Source organism: Rhopalosiphum padi, chromosome 4, assembly GCF_020882245.1.
Source record: "Rhopalosiphum padi isolate XX-2018 chromosome 4, ASM2088224v1, whole genome shotgun sequence".
Taxonomy (NCBI): Eukaryota; Metazoa; Arthropoda; class Insecta; order Hemiptera; family Aphididae; genus Rhopalosiphum; species Rhopalosiphum padi.
In genome coordinates this window covers 31,665,317-31,686,254 of record NC_083600.1, presented here as the reverse complement: position 1 = coordinate 31,686,254, position 20,938 = coordinate 31,665,317, and the positions used below count along the sequence as shown (strand labels likewise).

Below are 20,938 nucleotides of genomic sequence, written 5' to 3'. Positions count from 1 at the left end.
ATATATTACCACCTATCGATCTTTTTCAATGCCATTTATTAACAATAAATCTCATTTAAATTATAATTTTAGGGTTAGTAAACATGACACATTTTTTAACCTAGTACATACCTAAAACCGGCTATACCAATATTTTTCTATCTAATTATTTATATTTTAAAATTTGAATAAATCATTTATTATTAATTTCATGTACCTATAGGATTGGGCCCCATGAAAAACAGATTTTCGAAATCAGCACTCTATGAAATGGCCGGATTCCTAAACCTAGATAAATTAGTCCTGATGATTGACGTGTAAGAAAAATTATAGACTTGGACCATGCAAAATGTTTTTGTATTAATTTGTTATGTACATGTTTTTACTATTAATTATATATATTATGTATACTACCCATCATTACTAGTTATTATGTATTTATGTGTTTAAATGTTATCTCTAATAATATTTACTAATATTTATTTGTAAATCTTTGTAAAATTGCAGCCAGACGTTAAAATAATAAATAAAATACAATTAACGGTTAACGTTAATATAATAATACCATATTGTCGGTTTGTTCTAAATATGTTTATTTTACGAACGTATAAAGATCTGCAAAAAATTTATATCGAAAACGTGAAGAAGGTGTGAATGGTCTACGCTCAAGTTTGTGTTAGTTATTCACTATACTATATACTGTACTATACTATAGTGTGTTCATTATCCACTTTATCACGTCAATTTCAGAACTAATTTACCGGAGTATCAAAGGGATGACTCGGAGGTGCGGGAAAAGACACACGGTGTGGGCGGGTGGTGGTTTCGGCAGCGCGTGGTGGTGGATGTTGATGAGAAGGACGGTGCAGAAAGTAGAAGCGTCGGCGGTGGTGGTGGAGGTGGTTCGGGGGGCATACAGTCATTATAAGGGGCGAATGAGCCCGCACACTATGGATATTTAAGGCCGTAACCCAGGCAAAGGTGCCATAATTAAATATGTAGTAGAATTGGCCTTCGCGTCCCGTTGGTGTGGTTGGGCGTGTCATCAAGGATGCAAATAGAATCGGAGTAGAGCGGAAACCGCAAGAGACCGGACACTCGGTCGGTTCGAACGGCGGTGGAAGCAGCGTATATATACCTACCTGCAGCAGAGGCACGGTGGACGAAAATAGTATATAGTGATGAAGGCAACCGTTGTCGGGATCCTCATCTAACCCCTTCGCCACACACCTCCACCGACCAACGGCTTCCGGTATGCTGTATGCCCATCAATATTAAATCGGCCAATGGTCAAGACCTATTCTACTGTACGAGATCCTTTGCACCATCCTACCTCCCACGTCTCGTTTTATATATCATTTCTCTATTACACACGCACACGCACACACGATCTCTTCTCTCTCCGCCTTCGTGCAGTGTACCTATTTGATATTATATATACCATACCTATATAATATAATACAGTTTACACGTCTCGTTTATAGATATAGATATGTTTATACACTTATGTGTGTATGTGTGCGTATTTCCTTTCCAGCCGTTACTCTCATATATACACACACACACAAGGGCACGACGAAGGTTTACGTTGTATCGAGAGGGTATTTTCAGCGGGGCGCCCCGGGGAAATAACGCGCTCGGGCCATTATGTCTCGGCAGTGGCGGCGGCAGTAAGATGAAAAGGCGTTTTTTCCTAAAACGCAATTTGACCGTAGAAATTGCGTGAACGGTCGTCGCGACGATAGTATTGCGTCGTTCGGAGGTTTATATACATCTATTGCATACGCGTTGCACCGCGAGTGGTCCGCGGCGCGATGTGGTTGGTGGTTAGAGCACGTTTTACTTTTTTTTTTTACCGAATCGAACGAGACCGTTGGGGACAATTTGATTATTTTTTGTGTTTAAAATAAAAATAATACACACCGTATACAGCTATAAAACTTATCGCACACATAACATTCGAAAGTGTTCGAAAGTAGGTTACAACAAATTAATGGCCTGATATATTATTGTTTTTGAATTGTGTTTGGGTGATATGACTTGGGAGAAATTGAAAAAAAAAACCAATAACGGTTTGAAGAAGAAACGCACGTATGAGAATTACTGCGCATCCGGGCAAAAAATACATTGAAGTCTTGTAAATAATTACAGATGTGTTTAAACCGATTCTAGAATTTCGTCACGTACAGAATACGTAATAATATTATAAAAGAAATAATAGATAATATTACATTTTTAACTAAGTTTAAATAACCAATTCAGGAAAACTTTTAATATAAAAATTACATTTTCTTGGTTAATAAAATATGAAAATATTACAGTTTTATATATTAAGAAAACAAGATAAGATTGAACATTCTATCGATCATAAAGAAACAGGGTAAAATTTTATTGATAGAATATATATAGATTAAGGGTATTTAAAAACCATTAAATATATCATTTAGAACTTAAGAACTCTTAAAACTGATATTATTGATATCGTTTAAATTTTACAATATGCTATACTAGATTATATAGACTATAAACCACTATATAAATATAGGTAATATTATTAACTATACCTGAATCAGAAGAGTAAATAAACTTTAATATTACACACGTAATTGATATTATAATATTGGAGGTATTTTTTTATCACTGAAATATAAATATATGTATTTCAAGTAATCACAAAAATGGCTATTATACTCGTATTTATTAAAATAACAGGCCAATTTTTTGATAAAGACTATAAGGAGTTTTTACACTTGAAAGGCACACAACAAACAGATCAAAAGACTGGTAAGTCGTGATTTTAGTTTGAATTTGAATATACATAATAATTAGGATTATTGTGTAAAAAAAAATTATGAAAAATAGCTTAACTTGTTTAATTCTAAAAATAAAAAATAAGATCTTTATAAATATAGATTATTCTCACGTCAATTATTCGACCCGTCAATTATCTGCACTACAAAAATTTTGTGTACAAATTTATTTTTAGTTTAATTTAATTTAATTTTAACATTCGTTATCTTCCTTTTATCGTGTACATATTATGAAATTCGAAATTATTTTATTATCTACTATGGCTCACTCCAATGTAGATATTACGTTTGTACATAATCTTAAATTTAGTTAGTTCGTAAACGCGATTGAGTACACAGTTTGCACGTATGAATTAAAATGGGTTCCAAAAGGTAATATACGTTACATATATTTTCATTATATTTTTTATGTTATGTATGAATATTATATTTAGTATTAGGTATATCTAGTAATTTAGTTTTTAACTTTATTTTAAAATTTTCAATGGCTGTTTAATTATCCGCAAAAATCGATTATTCGCACCCCCTTCGGTCCCAATTAGTGCGGATAATCAACGCACTACTGTACACAAATAAATTTTAAGCTACATTTATTAATCCAACTAAAGATAGTAGATATTAATTAAAATGTGAATATTAATTTTTATATATACTTAAAAAAAAATATATTATTAAAATAATATTATATACGATATTTACTATTTAGGTATATTAAAAAAAAACTTTTAAGATTTAAACTTTTGATTTATCATTTTATTTACATTCGTTGTTCAGCCTTCTTTTCAACTAGGATTAACCTTGTCCATAGTGGAAACTAGCTTAATGAGTCATGGCTTTACATCTTTTGTGCACCATAGCGATGTTTACACATTCGACGACTGCACGATACAGATCAGTAGAACTTCAGCAGGCGATGGAGGGTTTTTTTTTAGAAAACATTTTATCAGTAAGCGTAATTTTATACGTGCACCCTTGTTTAATACTTCAGTTGTTTAAGAGATACACTGTGAACACACTAGAGTTATATCTATGCACTGTGTTTGGGTAATATGTAAAAGCCATAGTTTTCTTTTGTAAAATACAAAGTAAATGAATCGATATGATGCTTTGTGTATTAATCCATAATATTATAGCAGTTAAAATGTAAGATAAATTGTAACTTATTCCTGTTTGCTAAGAAAATATAGTGTATAGTATATACAATTGATATTATTATAAAAACTTTACATTTATAAGATATTATTTGATCTCATTCGTAACAATTTTTTGTTTTAAAACTAAATGCTACTGGTCACCTTATAATGTTATAATGTTTAAGTAAAATGAGTATTTTACACAATAAAATAGTAAAATACTTTTTATTGTGTATTGAAAACGATTGATTCACTTATTAATATTTTTGCTATAAGTATAAAAATCAATATTATTCCTTGAAAACATATTGTCATAGATATATGCATCATTTACCAATGGTGTAATGATTTTTATAAATTTTTAAAAGACAAATATAAATAGTATAATAAATCAAATTAATTAAAATTAATCGGTTAATTATTATAAAATTCATTTAAAAGTTGATAAAAAAAAAAAAAAAATTATTTGCCTAATAATCATGTTTCCTATTAATAATTTCCAGTAAATTCCCGAAAATAATAATAATTGGAAAATATTACTATGACATAAAATTTCATTAATTTTCAATTTTAAAAATTTAAATTTATTTTATTGATTATTTAGAAAACATAATTTTTAATAAAATGCCCTGCAAGTACCCACAAACTATAATTCGTAATTCTAGAAAACAGTAGATTTCAAATAAAAATGAGCCGGTGCCGCCAATCAACTAATATATTACATACTTAATGAGACAACGACTGGATAAAGCTTTAATTGTTACGGAAACAAGTTGAATTGAGATTTTAACCTTTTATTCTTCATTCAAATTATATTCTTGAAAAGTTTTACCTGTCAAATTCTTGGTTGACATTTTCAGCAGGGCACTAAGTTCAAGAAGTTGGATAATAAATCCATGTACAATAAAATATGTATGGATAGTATATATCTACTTATTTTTTTTTTTTTTTAAATATTTTTATAATTAAATTATTTATTTAGAATGATGTCGTGTGTGTATTTTTATTTTTGTTAATAGTTGTGCTACTATTTTTTTTCTATTTAAAGGAGTTTATTAGAAATTATTATAATCGAAAAATTTAAATTTAAATCTAACCATTTATTTAAAACTTTACGTAGTTTGTTATTTAAATACACTATTTAAAAATATTATCACATTATTATGGTAAAATATTGTTATTATTTAGAGTTGTAACGTAAACGAATTGAATCGAATCGATTTTGATTTTATTTCTTTACATTTTTCTACAAATAACAATCTTAAAATATAAATAGTGTTTTTAGTGGCTATTTAGAACTGCGTATGAACGTTTTAAAATATTTGAAAGTGTCAATTGTATTATTTTATAATTGTTATTTTGATTTAATTTTACAGTGAAATATCATTTTATAATGTTATTTTCAGAAATTAAATTGATAAAAAAATAATGACTAATAGGTTTGATAATAACTTGTTAATTAATTTTTTTTCTATATCTATTATAAATAGATAATCTGTACGATTGTACGAATATTAATTCTTATATTAAATTTACATTAATTTTATTTTACTTAAAGCTGAATACGTTGGTACATATTATATTAATATTGAGAAATATATTTGATAATTTGGCAACGTGATAGTAAATGTTATTTTCTTGTCGATGGGTTGAGTGGTCCGTAACCATTGTTCGTAGATCGAAAAGTGCAGAGCCTATAAAAAAAAACCGCTTTTATAAATCGACGACCTAAACCCTTTCTCTGGCCATTGTCCGTACTTAAACAAACCGTCTATACTTCTACTGACATGGCAACAATAGACGAGGCCGAGCGTTGTGCACACAAAAACAGCTGTACAATATGAACACTCAAAAGTGTCGTACTGCGAATATGGTGGACTTTATAGTCACGCGCAACAGACAATATCCACTGTACATTCTATTTTTTTCGAGTGTTTCATTAAGCAGAACCTATAGTTTTAATGACGTGCTTTATCTTTAAAATACACTATTTTCTTTTATTATTTATTTTTTTTTTTTTTTAAGGAAATCGACAATAGCTCCATAATATATAAAAATATAAATATTCAATTTTATTTTAAAGAAACATAATGGATATATTATATTTCTTTAAAATATGAATAATCGTACATCAAAATACTATGTTTTAATTCTATCCTTATTATTAAAATATGGTTAGATTATTATATTATGGTTGAATTATTTAGTCACCATAATATACGAGTGCTTAACGCGAATACGCGATACAATATGGATTGATCGGAATTGTTTTTGAACTGGTTGTACCTCGAACATTTTTCGTCCGATCTATAAACATAGCCAAGTTGTGAATATATATATACCATACGAGATACATATTATCTACTTTGTTATCTAGACGTTAAAATGTTAACATTATGTGTATCATTGGAGTGATACAAATTAAAGTTGATGTTGCCTAATAAACTAAACTGTTTAGTTTTTCATTAGTAGAACTAACATTCTTAGTTTATCCATTCAAAAATTTATAATATAAACATTTGTAGAATAAAATTTAGTAAAACTACGTATTTCTACGTCATACCGGACACGCCCAATGACTTTATAATTTAGTCAACAATTTGCGAAACATTATTTGCAAGTCAAAAATATTTCCTAAATAAATAATAAGTATTAAACTATTACTTATATAGGCGTAGTATTAAATCTATTATGTCTATTTTTTTTAAATTGTAAGAACATTTATGCGTATAACATTATAATATTATATACTGCATAAATATCAAATAATAATAAGTACCCACTTAAATTATTTAAAATAATATGTTATTTTTACTTTTGCTTTATTATTTGGTAAATATAGACCAGTCAATTTTACATTGACGAAGTAGACAATGATTGTTTTATTAGTAATCTATATAGGTACATGGATAATGTCCTGTGACGCAACTATTAAATCATTTGACAATATAGGGAAACAATTCAAACAAAATGCACACAAATTTTAAAAATTTGAAATAAGAAATTAATACAAAAATATTGTTATTTTTGGTAAGTACATGTTTTAACCTAGTTGATTTAAATGTTGAGCTTGGAGGCCCTAGGGTTCTTGCCACTTAGGCAACCTTATATTTACGACACTGATAATGTCTATGTTGTACAAAAATTATAGGAAATACCTAAATGTAAATGTGATACCAAAACCATTAATCTATAATATACGTACGTTAGGAAAATATGATTAGGTACCTATATAATATACGAATAAATAAAATAAATTTATTTTTAAATTGAAGATATATATCATATATGTAATATGTATATATTGTATATCATGTGGATAGTATAACATATTATATTATATGTATAAACATGTATACGTATACATTCAAACATGTTTTCGTAGTGATTAAAACAAGACATTTATGCATTTTTGTGTTTTTCCTAGTGTTAAACTTCTTCATGTCCCACGGGATTGCCGAAGTACCTAACGTTGGATTCTGTAACACAAAAAAACCGTCAGATCCCGTCATCTCCTTTTAATCCCTTTGGAAGAAGGGTTGAACCGGTAGAGCGGGCTGCGGATTGGCCTCCGGTTCTACTACCGAATCCCTATTCGCCAATTCCGGACATCCGCTCAATAATTAACAACCCCACCCTCTTTCGTCTCACCGTAAATATCAACCCGGGTCGGGGCTGTTTTAACGCACAGTTATGCCAAAGGGTTATATCATTGCATTATCATCGTTTTGCCCTGGTTATTACCGTTGTAATTATTATTATTACAAGTTGTTTTAATTTAAAATGAAAATTCGTTCTCTGGTACTCCATTATTTTTTACGCCTCCCATTTTAATAAACATAAAAGATTTTTAATATGGTGAAATAAAAATAAAACTAGTCTAAACATTTATTCATTTGTGATTTTTGAATATTTTGATTATAATATGGTCTAAAATGTTTTATTAGGATTTAAGAATAGGTGACCATTAAAATTTTATATTTTAAATCTTTTACTGGAAAATTAAAATTAAAAATTTTAAATCGTAAATGATTAAACGGAAATAAACAAAAAAAGAGATTAATTATTAGGTATTAGTTTTTATATTTATAAATTGTATAAAACATAGATAGAATAAAAATAACTTCAGACAAAGGTAGGTTATTTAGATCTTAATTAATAAATATTATGATAACATTCTGTATCTAAAACCTATTATCACTTTTTTTTTATAGTAGTTATATTTATCATAGTATTTTTAAATCATTGAATTGAATTTGAAATGTATATTAGAAAATATAATATATAGCCATATATAGGTACATAGTTTGTAGAAGATCCATTTAAAAGTGGTTTTCTGTATCAAAATGTTGAAGTAACACTGTACCGATTTAATTTAATACATATTAACGATTTTCCACACATTCTAATAACGAGTTAAGTGTGACTAAAACAAAGTATCTGTATACTATCTCTGAATAATGCGATGTGTAAAAAATGTTATCGTTAATTTGTTGAAAACTATATTTTTAATATACTTTTAAAACTTTGATGCATAATAAAAATACGCAATTTTAAACATGTGTATGGTTCTTGAGACTTTTGTTCGTTGTCAAAATAATATCAACATACTACATGCACCATATGAAGTTAAAAAAAAAAAATATTTAAAAAATAAATAGTATAATATGATAATGGAGTAACAGTTATTAATAATATTAATATAGTATACAATGATAAATGATTAACATATTTTTTTTAAATATTTTATATTTTTACTAACATTATTTCACTATTTTGTTTTAATATAATTACAATTTTTTTTTATAGCGAATATAATTAATAATTTTAGTGAATCTTATATTATGAACTATCTGTAGGTTTTTTATTTAAATAATAATTTTAGTGTCTAATAATATGTCAAAATATAAAATTGGGATTGTGGGCTTCATAGCATATTGTATTCACACGTTATTGGAATACATTTAGGTATGTATTTTAGTATTTATGTATACGTATAATAACATATATTGATCAACTTAACAGTAAGTATTTAACTATTAACACAACCTTTACAAACAATAATTTTTTTGGAAATATTACATTGGATTCAAATTTTTTAAATTGTATTTTATTTAACATAATAATATATAGTCATGGATTATATAGTATAAATATCGAAATAGAAGACGTATTATAGAGTATTTTAAAAAACGTAACTCATATACTAAATTGTTATATAATTTTTTTATACCAGTTTTTAGTATACAATAAATAAAAAATTAATTATTAATATAATTTAATTATAATTTATAATTTTGATTACAAGTTATAATAATATGTTATACGCTGCTATATTGTCTTACCTGTTACAATATTATATTATTTGAACACTTCTCTTCGTCATATAATTTATGAGATAGGGCTTAGGTGTAGTATACCTGTACATTCTAATCACGTAGAATCAAATATACGTTCAAACAACCGTTAACTCATGAATAACAATTTGTATTTGGTAATTATTATTATACCCGTGTATTTAATATTTATTTATAAAACAATTTTCTACATAAAAAGGTTTGAAATGAACAAACGGTTTCGTATCCAAGTGTCGGTTTTTACGAAATTGGGGGTTGGTTAATCAAGACGGCCGCTGAATGTGTAATTAATTTATTTTACGACCTCCGACATTTTACTAGCCCCCGGGGTACGAAAGAGAAAAGAAAAAAGTACCAAGTTCATTCATTGTCGACAAGGCCGCCCTCGTTCACAGAGATCGTAAAGCACACAAGAAACACCGGTATATTGCTTAAACAATTTTTTCTTCCTAGCCAAGTTGCTTTTTTTATTGCACAATAAAGAAAACCCCTCCTACGAAAAAAAAATAATAATAATAAGGCAAACAATAAAAACCAAATTATATCCGACTCCACAGCCACACAAATTGCCGCTTGCTTTGTAATTTTTATCAATTATGTTTATACATTACTTAAACATTTTTTCCTCTTACGCTCGTATTGCTTTTAGTCGTAATATTTTATTTCACCATATAAAACTCAAATAAAAACGGTGAGACAGCACTGCAGTTAGTTTTAGTGTAAAAATGGAAATGACCCCTTCGAACACGGTATTTGTATTTTTTCTTTTCTTTTTTTTTCAGAGGGGCTAGGTACTATGTTACTACACTCGATATAAATTATAATTATATTAACCACCGGGGGATTCGAACCCCATATGCGAACATTTGTATGTATATGTGTGTGTGTGTGTGTGTGTATGTGTGTTATTTTTATTCGTATGTACATAGGGTTCATTTTTATTCCACTCAATCTGGTTGTATAGCAGGTGGCTTTTGAACAGGTGAGCACCTGCGATCTGAAATTTGCGTGGACAAACATCACGCGACAGAAGGGCTAGCCGCGTGACGAGTTGTCCAACCCTATGGTCAGTCAATCAAAGATCACGGTAAAATCGATTGTGTAGATTATTATACCGCAGCGTTTGATGTCTAGATCAATCGATATATATTTTTTAAATATATTTTCCATTTGTTTTTCGTTTTATTTCATTCGTTGGTACTATAGGTATATACCACAAACATTTATAGGAATATGTACAGTATATACTACCCAATTTACTATGGTATATGATGTTAGGTCTTTTGATATTTAGTTCCATACAAGTTTTACATTTAATATTATACATTTAATTTACCATCCTATAAAACGTTGATTTATTTTGTCAATCATGTGTGACACATGTGTCGTATTCAAACTTAATTCGTATCTGTGTACTCGCCACCTGAGTGTTATCACCTATCTTTCTATACTATAATTATAATTTTTCCAGACAATCAAATAATTGTTTGTTTCTTGAACCATAATATACATAACTTTGTGTTATTTATAATAAATCTGTTATATGTTTTTCATTAAACTGGCTTCTTAAAAAGTGGCTTTATATATATTATAGTATAACGCCGCAGTGATATTAATTTTTCATTTTATTCTATATATACTCGTAATATAATATGCCATATTTGAAAACACGACCTGAATTATATTTGTTTTTTTTGTTTCATTTTTTTGAGTTATTCTCTAATCAATAATTTTAAGTAATAAAGTATTGTATTTAAGAGTGTATTTATTACATGTACCAACTAATAAAATCAACAATATTTTATTTTAGTTATAGTTATCATTAGGAATAATATTGTTTTGTATATCGTTCATGTTACCTAACCTATGTAAAATAGTTTAAAAATATTATTTTAACATGAACAAACGATACGGTTTTACTTTATGTCGGGATATTATATGTGGATAATGTATACATACATATAAACATTATCAAAAGTTTACAAGGTTTATTATTCCTTACTTGTTTAGTAAATTGCTAATAATAATGATCAATCCTGGATTAAAAATAATTTTGAATTTATGGCAGGAAAATAAATTATAGTCTTTGAAACACGATACTTGACACGTGCATCTCCGCATAATCGTCAGAAATAAGATTACTCAAGAAAGTTCATCATACCCATGTACGATTAATCTTAAACATTTGCTAATTGTATAAACTGTGTTCAATATATTTTTTTTACAAGGCACTTCATAAAAGTTTCTCGTTACAATTTTCCATAAAAATAAGTCTAACAAAGTCTTCAGCGTTGTGAATTATAACGTTTGTTTTTATGAATATACTTTTTATATAATGATGTAAAAATTTGTTTAACAATAATCGACTCTATGCTTAATAGTCGGAAGTATACAATTACAGCCGACTGTCTGATATTATTTAAATATTAGTATTTTGTCAGTTTTGTTTTTTTATATCATTTTTAAGAATTTAGCTTAACCGTTACAAGTATTCTTTGCTTATTAATTGAACTTACTACTTATCTATTTTTGTGATACTATTTAAATACGTATGTATTGTTGTTATTTCTAAATAAGTATTATTAATTATTATTATTAAATATTTAAATGACGCCTCTGGATTAAGTATACTTACTGCGAACTAAAAAATTAGTTTTATTTTGGTTGAAAGGATTGCAATTGTAGATTTTATAACTAATTTATTTCATAGTATTCGTATAAATTTAAAGTATAAAATTATTTATATATATATATTTATCGTTTGCTCGATGAAAAACAATTTCATTTTATGCTCCAACAACAAAAATATTAGTATTCATTTAAGAATAAGAATATTGTATTCTTATTTTTGGTTGTTTGTTATTATTTCTTCCAAACGATGTCGGAAATGTTATTTATATAAGTGTCACTACTTATGCATTTTATATTTTTATATTATTTTTTGATTTGATTACCTAGTTATAGTTTCCCTATTCGTACAACGGAAAGCTACGCAACGTATAAACATTTATATTAAAACGTGTTCTTTTTTGGAATTAGGAATTGGGTATGTAGGATATTAATATACACAAATACTCATCATAATTTTAAACATCTAATGTCTGATTGTTATTTAGTGTTATATAGCAGTAGCAGATTAAATAGTAAAATATGTACTTTATTTTCCTATATAGGTGTCGATAATAATTTTAAAAATAAATGCAGCTATTGTGAAGGCTATTTGTACGTATATTAAATTAATAATTATTATATACTTGTACAAAATTTCCATTTTTCTGAAAATACGCTGGCTGCTTACATACATAATCGACAAAATAATTTTATTCGATTTTAGTAAAATTATAATAAAAATATAATATATAGGTTTAATGAAAAACACTGGAATAAACATGAAATGTTTTATTTTATTTTGTATTTTATTTTTTTCATCTACAACTAAAAGGATACAATTCATCTTAGTCTATTTTACAATATCTATTTTTACAAAACTACAACTGTACATATTGCCTAACATTACAATAGTCTAAATAAAGAAAAAAAAATACATCTCCGAGTCCGGATTAACAATTTTGGATTAAAATACGTTAGTATCTATACAAGGGAGTTGTTGATTACAACATTGATATAATAACAAAAATATGTTGTTTTATTACGTTATATGTAACACAATAATATTGTAAATGTCAAAATTTCACTAGTTAATAACATTTTCTGATAAAGTGTTAGGGTTCTCGGAGAAAGAAACTGCCGAGTCATGTTAGTGCTTGTTTTGACAAATGATTTCAACAGTTTTTCCATAGGGACGGGGTGAGAAAGACAGTTACGAAAACGGAAAGTCTATTAATAAATTTAATTTTAATTGGACATCAATCTTTTAATGCAGCGAATGTAACAAGTAAAATAATATTTTCTGAAAGTTACAGATTTATTTTAAATATATTTTTTTGTTTATATTTGTACATAAATGAAAAAAAAATACTAAATAATACAGTTAAAATTAAAAAAAAAAAACCGCCATCATATATAGATGAATAGTTATTAAAAATTATATTGCACATTTCCATTCTCATATTACACTACAGAGAAGAACACAGTTTCGATGAAAATTACGAATTTCAATAATTTATTTACATATATACCTAATATAGATACCTATCTATATCGGTCGAATGTATGTACAGTTTTAATGTCTCAATAATAGGTATTTACAACAAAATGATATTCGCACGTTAGCGCAGTGAGACAATAATTTATTATTTAAACGTCGTTTATACATACAATTTTTTAATAACGAATGTGTAATTAAAATCAAATGAATATGTATATACACGATGTCTATCCGCGTAATGTTGATGATTGTAATCCATTGAGTAGACAAGTACACACTGGCAATATTTTCTTATTTTTGATTAAATTATCTCAAAAATGAATAATCACTATTACAATTATTCGCAAAATGTATTTATGAATTTTATACGGATAAAGTATTTTGTATCTATGATTTGTCGATAATTGTACTTTAAAAATAATTAAATAGGTACAACACTTAAAATACGGGAAATAAAATAACTATCTTAACAGCACATTTAATAATATTGTTACAGATGTTAAGTATTTCATACAAATAGCTTTTAGTGCAATTAACTGTTGGAAATAAAAAAATAAACAAATTATATAATTTCTACCTAGATAAAATAATATAATGATATAATATTTTCGTTGTAAAATTCAATTTTGCGTTGTGGCTAAATATCTCAATGTAAATATAACTTTACACCTTTTAAATTAAATAATTTACGTTTTAATAATATGTATAAATAATATATAGGTAATTATAAGTCTGATACATACTTTTAGACATTTATTTTATGTTGTTGGGTTATAATAATATTATTGTTATTTTTTTTAAAAATAAAGAATACCTATTATTTTTAATTAACATACGTTAAGGCATTATTATTTTTTTTCCGTTCGTTGACATTTCTTATTTTTTTTTTAACCAAAATTATTTCAGTTAAAGAAAGTAGAGTAACAAAATATTGATGAGAATCTTTACTATAGCGTCAAAAATATATATTTTTTAAAAATCCTGTATTTAAATGATATAAATGTATTTTTAAAAAATGATCGAAAATCAAAATATTTAAAAGCTTATATATATTATTACATAGGTACGTGATGGATGTTTTTCAACAAAATTATTTTAAAAAGTTGTCATAATCCAAAACATAAAGCCACAAAACGAGGAATTCACATAGAACATTTACAACGATATGTGTAATCATATTTTACGTACTGTGACGAAAATTAAAAATTGTAAAGTGAACATAATTTTAAATACTTTAAATGCATTTCACACATACTGTGTTTTATCATTAATCCGTTAGCTCAATTGAAAATATACTAAGATATGTACTTTAAAACATTATTTCTATTTTAGATAAAATTTAAAATTTGAAAGTTGTACATTTACATAATTTAAATGCATTTATTATTCTATTAGTTTAAGAAATGCTTGGTGATAATTCAATTTAATTAATGTATATTATAATATACTATAGCAGTATCTAAACCATTGGTAATTTATTTCAACAATATTAACTTGTATTTTATTCTTTTAAAAATTACACTATTTTTAATAACTATAATGGAATGTGTTTCAATAAACATCGTATCGTGTAATATTTTAGATCTAAAATATCAATGTAATTAAAATGTGTTGTAAATTTATTATGTAGTAGTACTTACTACTTATAATATGTTTATGTATCTGCCCATACGAGTAAGCAGTTACATATATTTATTGGCTTTAAATGTAAATGTTTGTTACTGATCTGATTTAAACTATACAATTATTTGCCACGGAACAAGATATTCGACTGGAGAGGTACCTATTTATATATGCGTTAAATATTAAATTTTTAGAAAATAACGCTGATTAAAAAATACGTGCGTGTATGCATCCGAAACAGAGACTTTGGTTTTAAATTTATCATAAATACCAACATACATCAACTATAAATCGCATGATCACACTTGTATGGATTATTGTGTTTTTAGGAACATATATTATAATAAGTGGCACTTATATCGTACACGAGAAGCAGATACAAATTTGTACATTAGATTTCCTAACATAATAATTATATATGATTAATATGGAACTACCATGGGCGTTTTATAAAACAAAACGCACAACATAAAGAGAGAGAGAGAGAGAGAGAGAGAAAAAGTTGAACCAAAACCGTCTGAAGCTTTTACAGAAAGACAGAAAGAGACAGAGAGATGCATGTGTTTGGGGCGGTTTTTATTTAGGGAAAATGACCTAAAAATTTCCATATCGTTTGGGCAAAATTTATATGGAACCTAGTATGTCTAGTACGCTTTCTTTCCCATTTTTAGAATTAACGTAACAATCTAAGATAAGCTGAACACGTCATTATCATCATATATTTTCTCAATTTACAAATCAAAATATTGTTCATCTCAAAAAGTAATACCTACTTGACTTTGAACAGGTATGTACAACAGAGATAAAGATAAATTCGCTAAATAATGTGTATGATCTACTCGGATGAATCTTGGGTGATTCGCCCAAATCGATATGTCACCCCGTGATGTCTGACAAATTGGTCGTCGAAATCATAAATATTTATCTTAATTATATACACAACTATTGTTTTATATAGACGATAATAAATTTTCTTTTTATATAGAAATGATTATTTCCGGTTAATGCGACTAAAATGAGCACGTGTCTTAGGAAGGGATTCAAGTGTGGTGACGGATGGCAGCGGCAGCGCGGGATCCCGTCATCAGTGTTGGGCCGCAAACTTCATGCGCTTTTGCTTTTGCCTCTGGTTGCAGAACCACACTCTGACCACATTCTTTTTCAGGTCGAGCTTTTCCGCTATGGCCGCGATCTTCTCGCCCGACGGCCGCGGCTGCACGGCGAAGTACGCTTCCAGCGACCGTTTCTCGGGCGCCGCGATCGACGTGCGCTTCCGCTTCTTCTCGCCGGCCGGAAGCACGCTCGGCGCGTCCGGATCGCGGCGCTTGTTCTTGGCCTGCGCCTCCGCCTCCTCCAGCCACGCCTGCAGGATGGGCTTGAGCGCTATCATGTTGTTGTGCGACAGCGTCAGCGACTCGAACCGGCATATGGTGCTCTGGGACAGGGCGCCGACGCCCGGCAGCTTGAGGTTGGCCAGCGCCTTGCCGACGTCGGCCTGCGTCACGCCCAGCTTGATCCGCCGCTGCTTGAACCGCTCGGCGAACGCCTCTAGCTCGCGGGGATCCGTGTCGGTGTCGGGGTGCTGGAGCCCCGCACCACCGCCGGCGCCGATCATGCCAGCCGCCGCGGCCGCCGCAGCAGCCGCCGCCGCCGCATGATGATGATGGTGGTGATGGTGGTGATGCGGGTGGCCGTTCGGGCCGGCGCCCGAGTGTGAGTGGTGGTGATGGTGGCCGGTCATCATGCCCGCGCCGTAGACGCCAGGATGGAGCGGACCGTGGCCAGACCCGTCCGACATCGGCGTCAGAGTGGTCATGGTTGACGACGATATGGGTTCTAGGAGGTCGAGGCCCTCCATACCGGGGTGCATCTGAAAACAAATCGCAAAACGAATGTTGGTAAAAACGATAATAGAGGTATAAGAACGATTATTTTTCAAGGACATAGAAATATTTTGATTTCATGCCACGAGGTCAGTGTGTTTTTATAGGTGTTCAAAGGTGAAAAACAGATGAACAGGTAGTTAATCAATCAACTGTATATATATATATATATATACGGGCATTGGATATATCGTATGCTATTAATAATTTTTAAGGCGAGCAAAAATGTTGGCCTTCCTTCGTATGATATTCGTATTCGGTAAACGCCTTCATTTAACTAAGGGTTTTTCTCAAAAGTATTTTGATAAAAACTTATTCAACTGAACAATTTTTGATATAAAGTAAAATCATTAACGCAAACATATCGAATGGAAAATTGTATTATAAGAATTGATGTGAATAACTATTATAGAATTGTATATGATTAAAAATTTGCAAAGTGTAACTAAAACTTAAATAACAAAGTTAATTATATTGACTATAGATTACAGGTAGACCACTTGACACTATAACCATCAGTAATCACGATTTTGAACAGTTTGAATACTTCTTACACATTGAGTCATAACTGACAACTAAACTAATATGAATGAAAAGTCAACGTAAGACTGTTCTTTTAGACAATCTGCAAAGTATGCATTTTATAGTTAATCTTCTATGAACTCGAGTAGCACATAGTGATTTTATTGTAAACAGGTTCAACTTTTCACAAAAATCGACCTTTCCGTGTTTACATCTAAAAAAATTCAGATCTTAGATTTTGTTAACCTCTTATTAAAAAACATAATATGTTGAGTCATTGATAATTAAAAATTATTTTAACAATGACTTTTTAATTAAATTTAACTCAAAGATTTATTGCCTACTATTAAATATGTTATTTTTTTTATTAATGATAATTTATCTTGAAATATTAGTTAAATTAAAAGTCAGTAAAAATATTAAGTATGTAGATTCATAAAATAAATAAATATTTATATATTAAAAGAAATCAAAAATTTCAACGTGTATAGTAAAATTCATAATAATATAATAATACACGTAAAAGTTTTTAGTTCCCTTGAATAATTTGTTTAAATTACGAGTATAACAATATAATTAACATCGATATTTATGGTTTAACCAAGTGATTTCGTCTGAATTTAAACTTAAAATGTCTATAAAAAAATGATGTCTTTGTATTTTTAATATTCTTGATTAAGAACAACTTATGTGGAATCTTGTATTAAATAATTAAAAAATGTTGACAAAGTGAATAATTTTTTATTAACATTTTTTTAAGCAACTAAAAAATTGAAAATATTATTATCTAATGAAAATAATAATACAAATATTTGTTAAAAACTTCTAGTGTCTACTGTAACCGTGGATGGTTAGTAACATCTAATGTCGTAAAAATATGACCTTGAAATGCTCATAAAAAATTGATTTTGCTTTTCGGTAGAATTTTTTAAAATGCACTCGACTCAAATAACCAAAAAATAGTTGTTAGACTCAATCCAAAATAAGCCGTAGGACTATATTAAGTATAAAATATTACCGATTATTATATAGCCATATATATAGGTACCTACGTATATCGTGATAAACGCATAATAGTAATTATATTTGCTGTATTTCCATGTATATATATATATTATAAGTATGTATAGAGCACGCCCGTAAAATCCGATGATAATGTATGCGGTGTTAAATTTATCGTGAACATTTACGGCGCGTGTGTGTGTATTGTGTTCGTGTTGTGCGTGAAACTAATTTTAATCAAGATTGAAACCCTCCGTGGTGGCTCGACGAATTCAGTGCGCGAATATTATGATATAGGGGAGAGATTATCGTTTTGGCAATGATGGCGCCCCGCGACCGCTTTACGATCAGTTTGGACGCGTTATTGCAATATGTGGGAACACATAAATGTATACATGCGTACTTATATGTTTCTATGCACTATAATATACTCTAGATGATCGTGCACGGAGTTACCCGTGACAAACTAAATAACGCTTTAGTGGATTTAACTTGTCTTAAACTCCGTTTAATTTAAATTACACACATCGTTGTTAACAAAATCGTTTGCAGGTTGGTCTGGACCTAACCGTTAATAGACGAAAAAAATATTTGGTTTTCGTGAGCCTCTCTTGGTTCATTAAAATTCAAAATTTAAAAATTTCTATTCAGGGGGCACGACTTTGGGTATAGGATTATGCCTATATATTATCAACACTATAATACCTATACAATATTACGTTTTGACGTACCAAATTTCAGAACCACGAGTGCGAGATAGACTCGGCTGTGAGTCGCTTGTTGTACACACGCGACACACACATCACATACACAAACATTGTTTTTTATTTATACGGGTATGTGTATATACGGTCGGCGTACATGTGTATCGGTATCTACGGAAAGTGCAAAACGAAAAAAAAAATAATAATAACAACAAATACGTGATGAGATTGTCGAATAAATAAAACGAAAAGGCAGCGGTGGCGGTATTATGTATATTATGGCACAAACATTCGCGCACGGGGTCGGTAAAAGTGTGGGAATTTGCATTTTATACGGGTCGCGCGTATGCGAACGGCATAATATGTGTGTGTGTAGAAAATATCAAGAAAAAAAAAGCGACGAGCGTACGTCACGGGAATTCCACACGTCGAGGGGGTAGTGCATGTTGTTGGTGGTGGCGAGGGTTGTTCACCACGCGTGAATCCGACGGGGAGAAATTGTCACTGGCGAGTATATATATATATATGTATATACGTGTGTATGTGTGAAGGTAAACCTATATACAGTAGTACAGACGTGGTACACCTACTATTGTATTGTATATATGCCTATGTATAATGTATATATATATATATTATTATATATGTAAAATTGTTACACATATAATACACGCGCTGCAGGATGTGGGGTCGCGTGTGTCACGCGTATATGCTTGCATGTATATATATATATATATATATATATGTGTATATGTATAGATTAGAGTATTCGTCGGGGTCGACGACGAGAGATATAGTTTGGCGGGACGAGTAACGGGAAGTATATATACAGCGGTGAGGGGTCGAAAGGGATGAAACGGCAAACGCAATCGAATGAATAATTGATTTGGATTGTTATTATACACACGCACACACACACGCGTACACATACGTTCTCTTTCTCAACATACCGTCGTTGAGCACACACACGCACACACATAAACCTACTTTTGGCCCTTGTCGTCGCCGTTTACCCCTTTCGATTGGTTACAACCACGACGTAGACGACAACGACGACGCGAGGAGTATATTATTATTATTATTATTATTTACACACACACACACACATATTACCACTCAAACAGCGCTCGTTCCTGTAATGAGGTAATCGGCCGCGTACACACAAACGCGACGGTCATATATGCGCGCGCCGCACCCTCCCCCACGCGACCGGTTAGTCACAGTAGTGCAGTCCCCGCGCGACGTATATTTCATCATTAACTCGGTCTCTCGTCTCCCTCTGGCGTAGTAGTGTACTATACCCTTCATCTGTTGTGGCACACGCACGCGTAAACACCTATATACGAGTATCGCTGCTTCTGATGCTGTACAGTGAGAGAGGGATAAACAGATATAGATAAATGACGAGAGTAAGAGAGCAACAGTGAGACATAGGGAGAGCGAGTAGATTGCGTGAGGAGTATTCCGCTGGGAACGCGAGTCCGTGTGTTTTTTGGAGGGCGGTAGCGGAAGTATACGAGCAAAAGTTAATGGATCGACAACTTTGACGAAGTGCTTCGGAGGAAAAATATTTTCGAGCGATGAGGGACGAACCACGACGACAACGCCGTTTGTGTTATAATATTCACCGGTATATATTCTGCCCTTCCACGTGAAAATGTATATTTTATTGATACCCACTCTTGCGTTCGTTCTGTTATATAATAATATATACAATATACCTATAACCTACATAATATACGAGTATATAACGTATAATAATGATTATTACAAGATAAATAACCTCTGTTGCGTATTACAACTGTGTGAGTGTATCT

General features: G+C 29.9%; 1 protein-coding gene across 2 annotated transcripts in view; it reads right to left on the bottom strand.

Moving 5' to 3' along the window:
• Positions 1–12,663: 12,663 nt before the first annotated feature.
• LOC132929936 (inhibitory POU protein) overlaps positions 12,664–20,938 on the bottom strand; it is a 38,268-nt gene continuing 29,993 nt past the window's right edge. For both annotated transcript variants that reach the window (XM_060995581.1, XM_060995580.1), the window contains one exon: positions 12,664–16,880. In XM_060995581.1, coding sequence (XP_060851564.1) covers positions 16,095–16,880 — 786 coding nt within the window. In that variant the 3' untranslated portion in view covers positions 12,664–16,094. The remainder of the gene's footprint in view (positions 16,881–20,938) is intronic.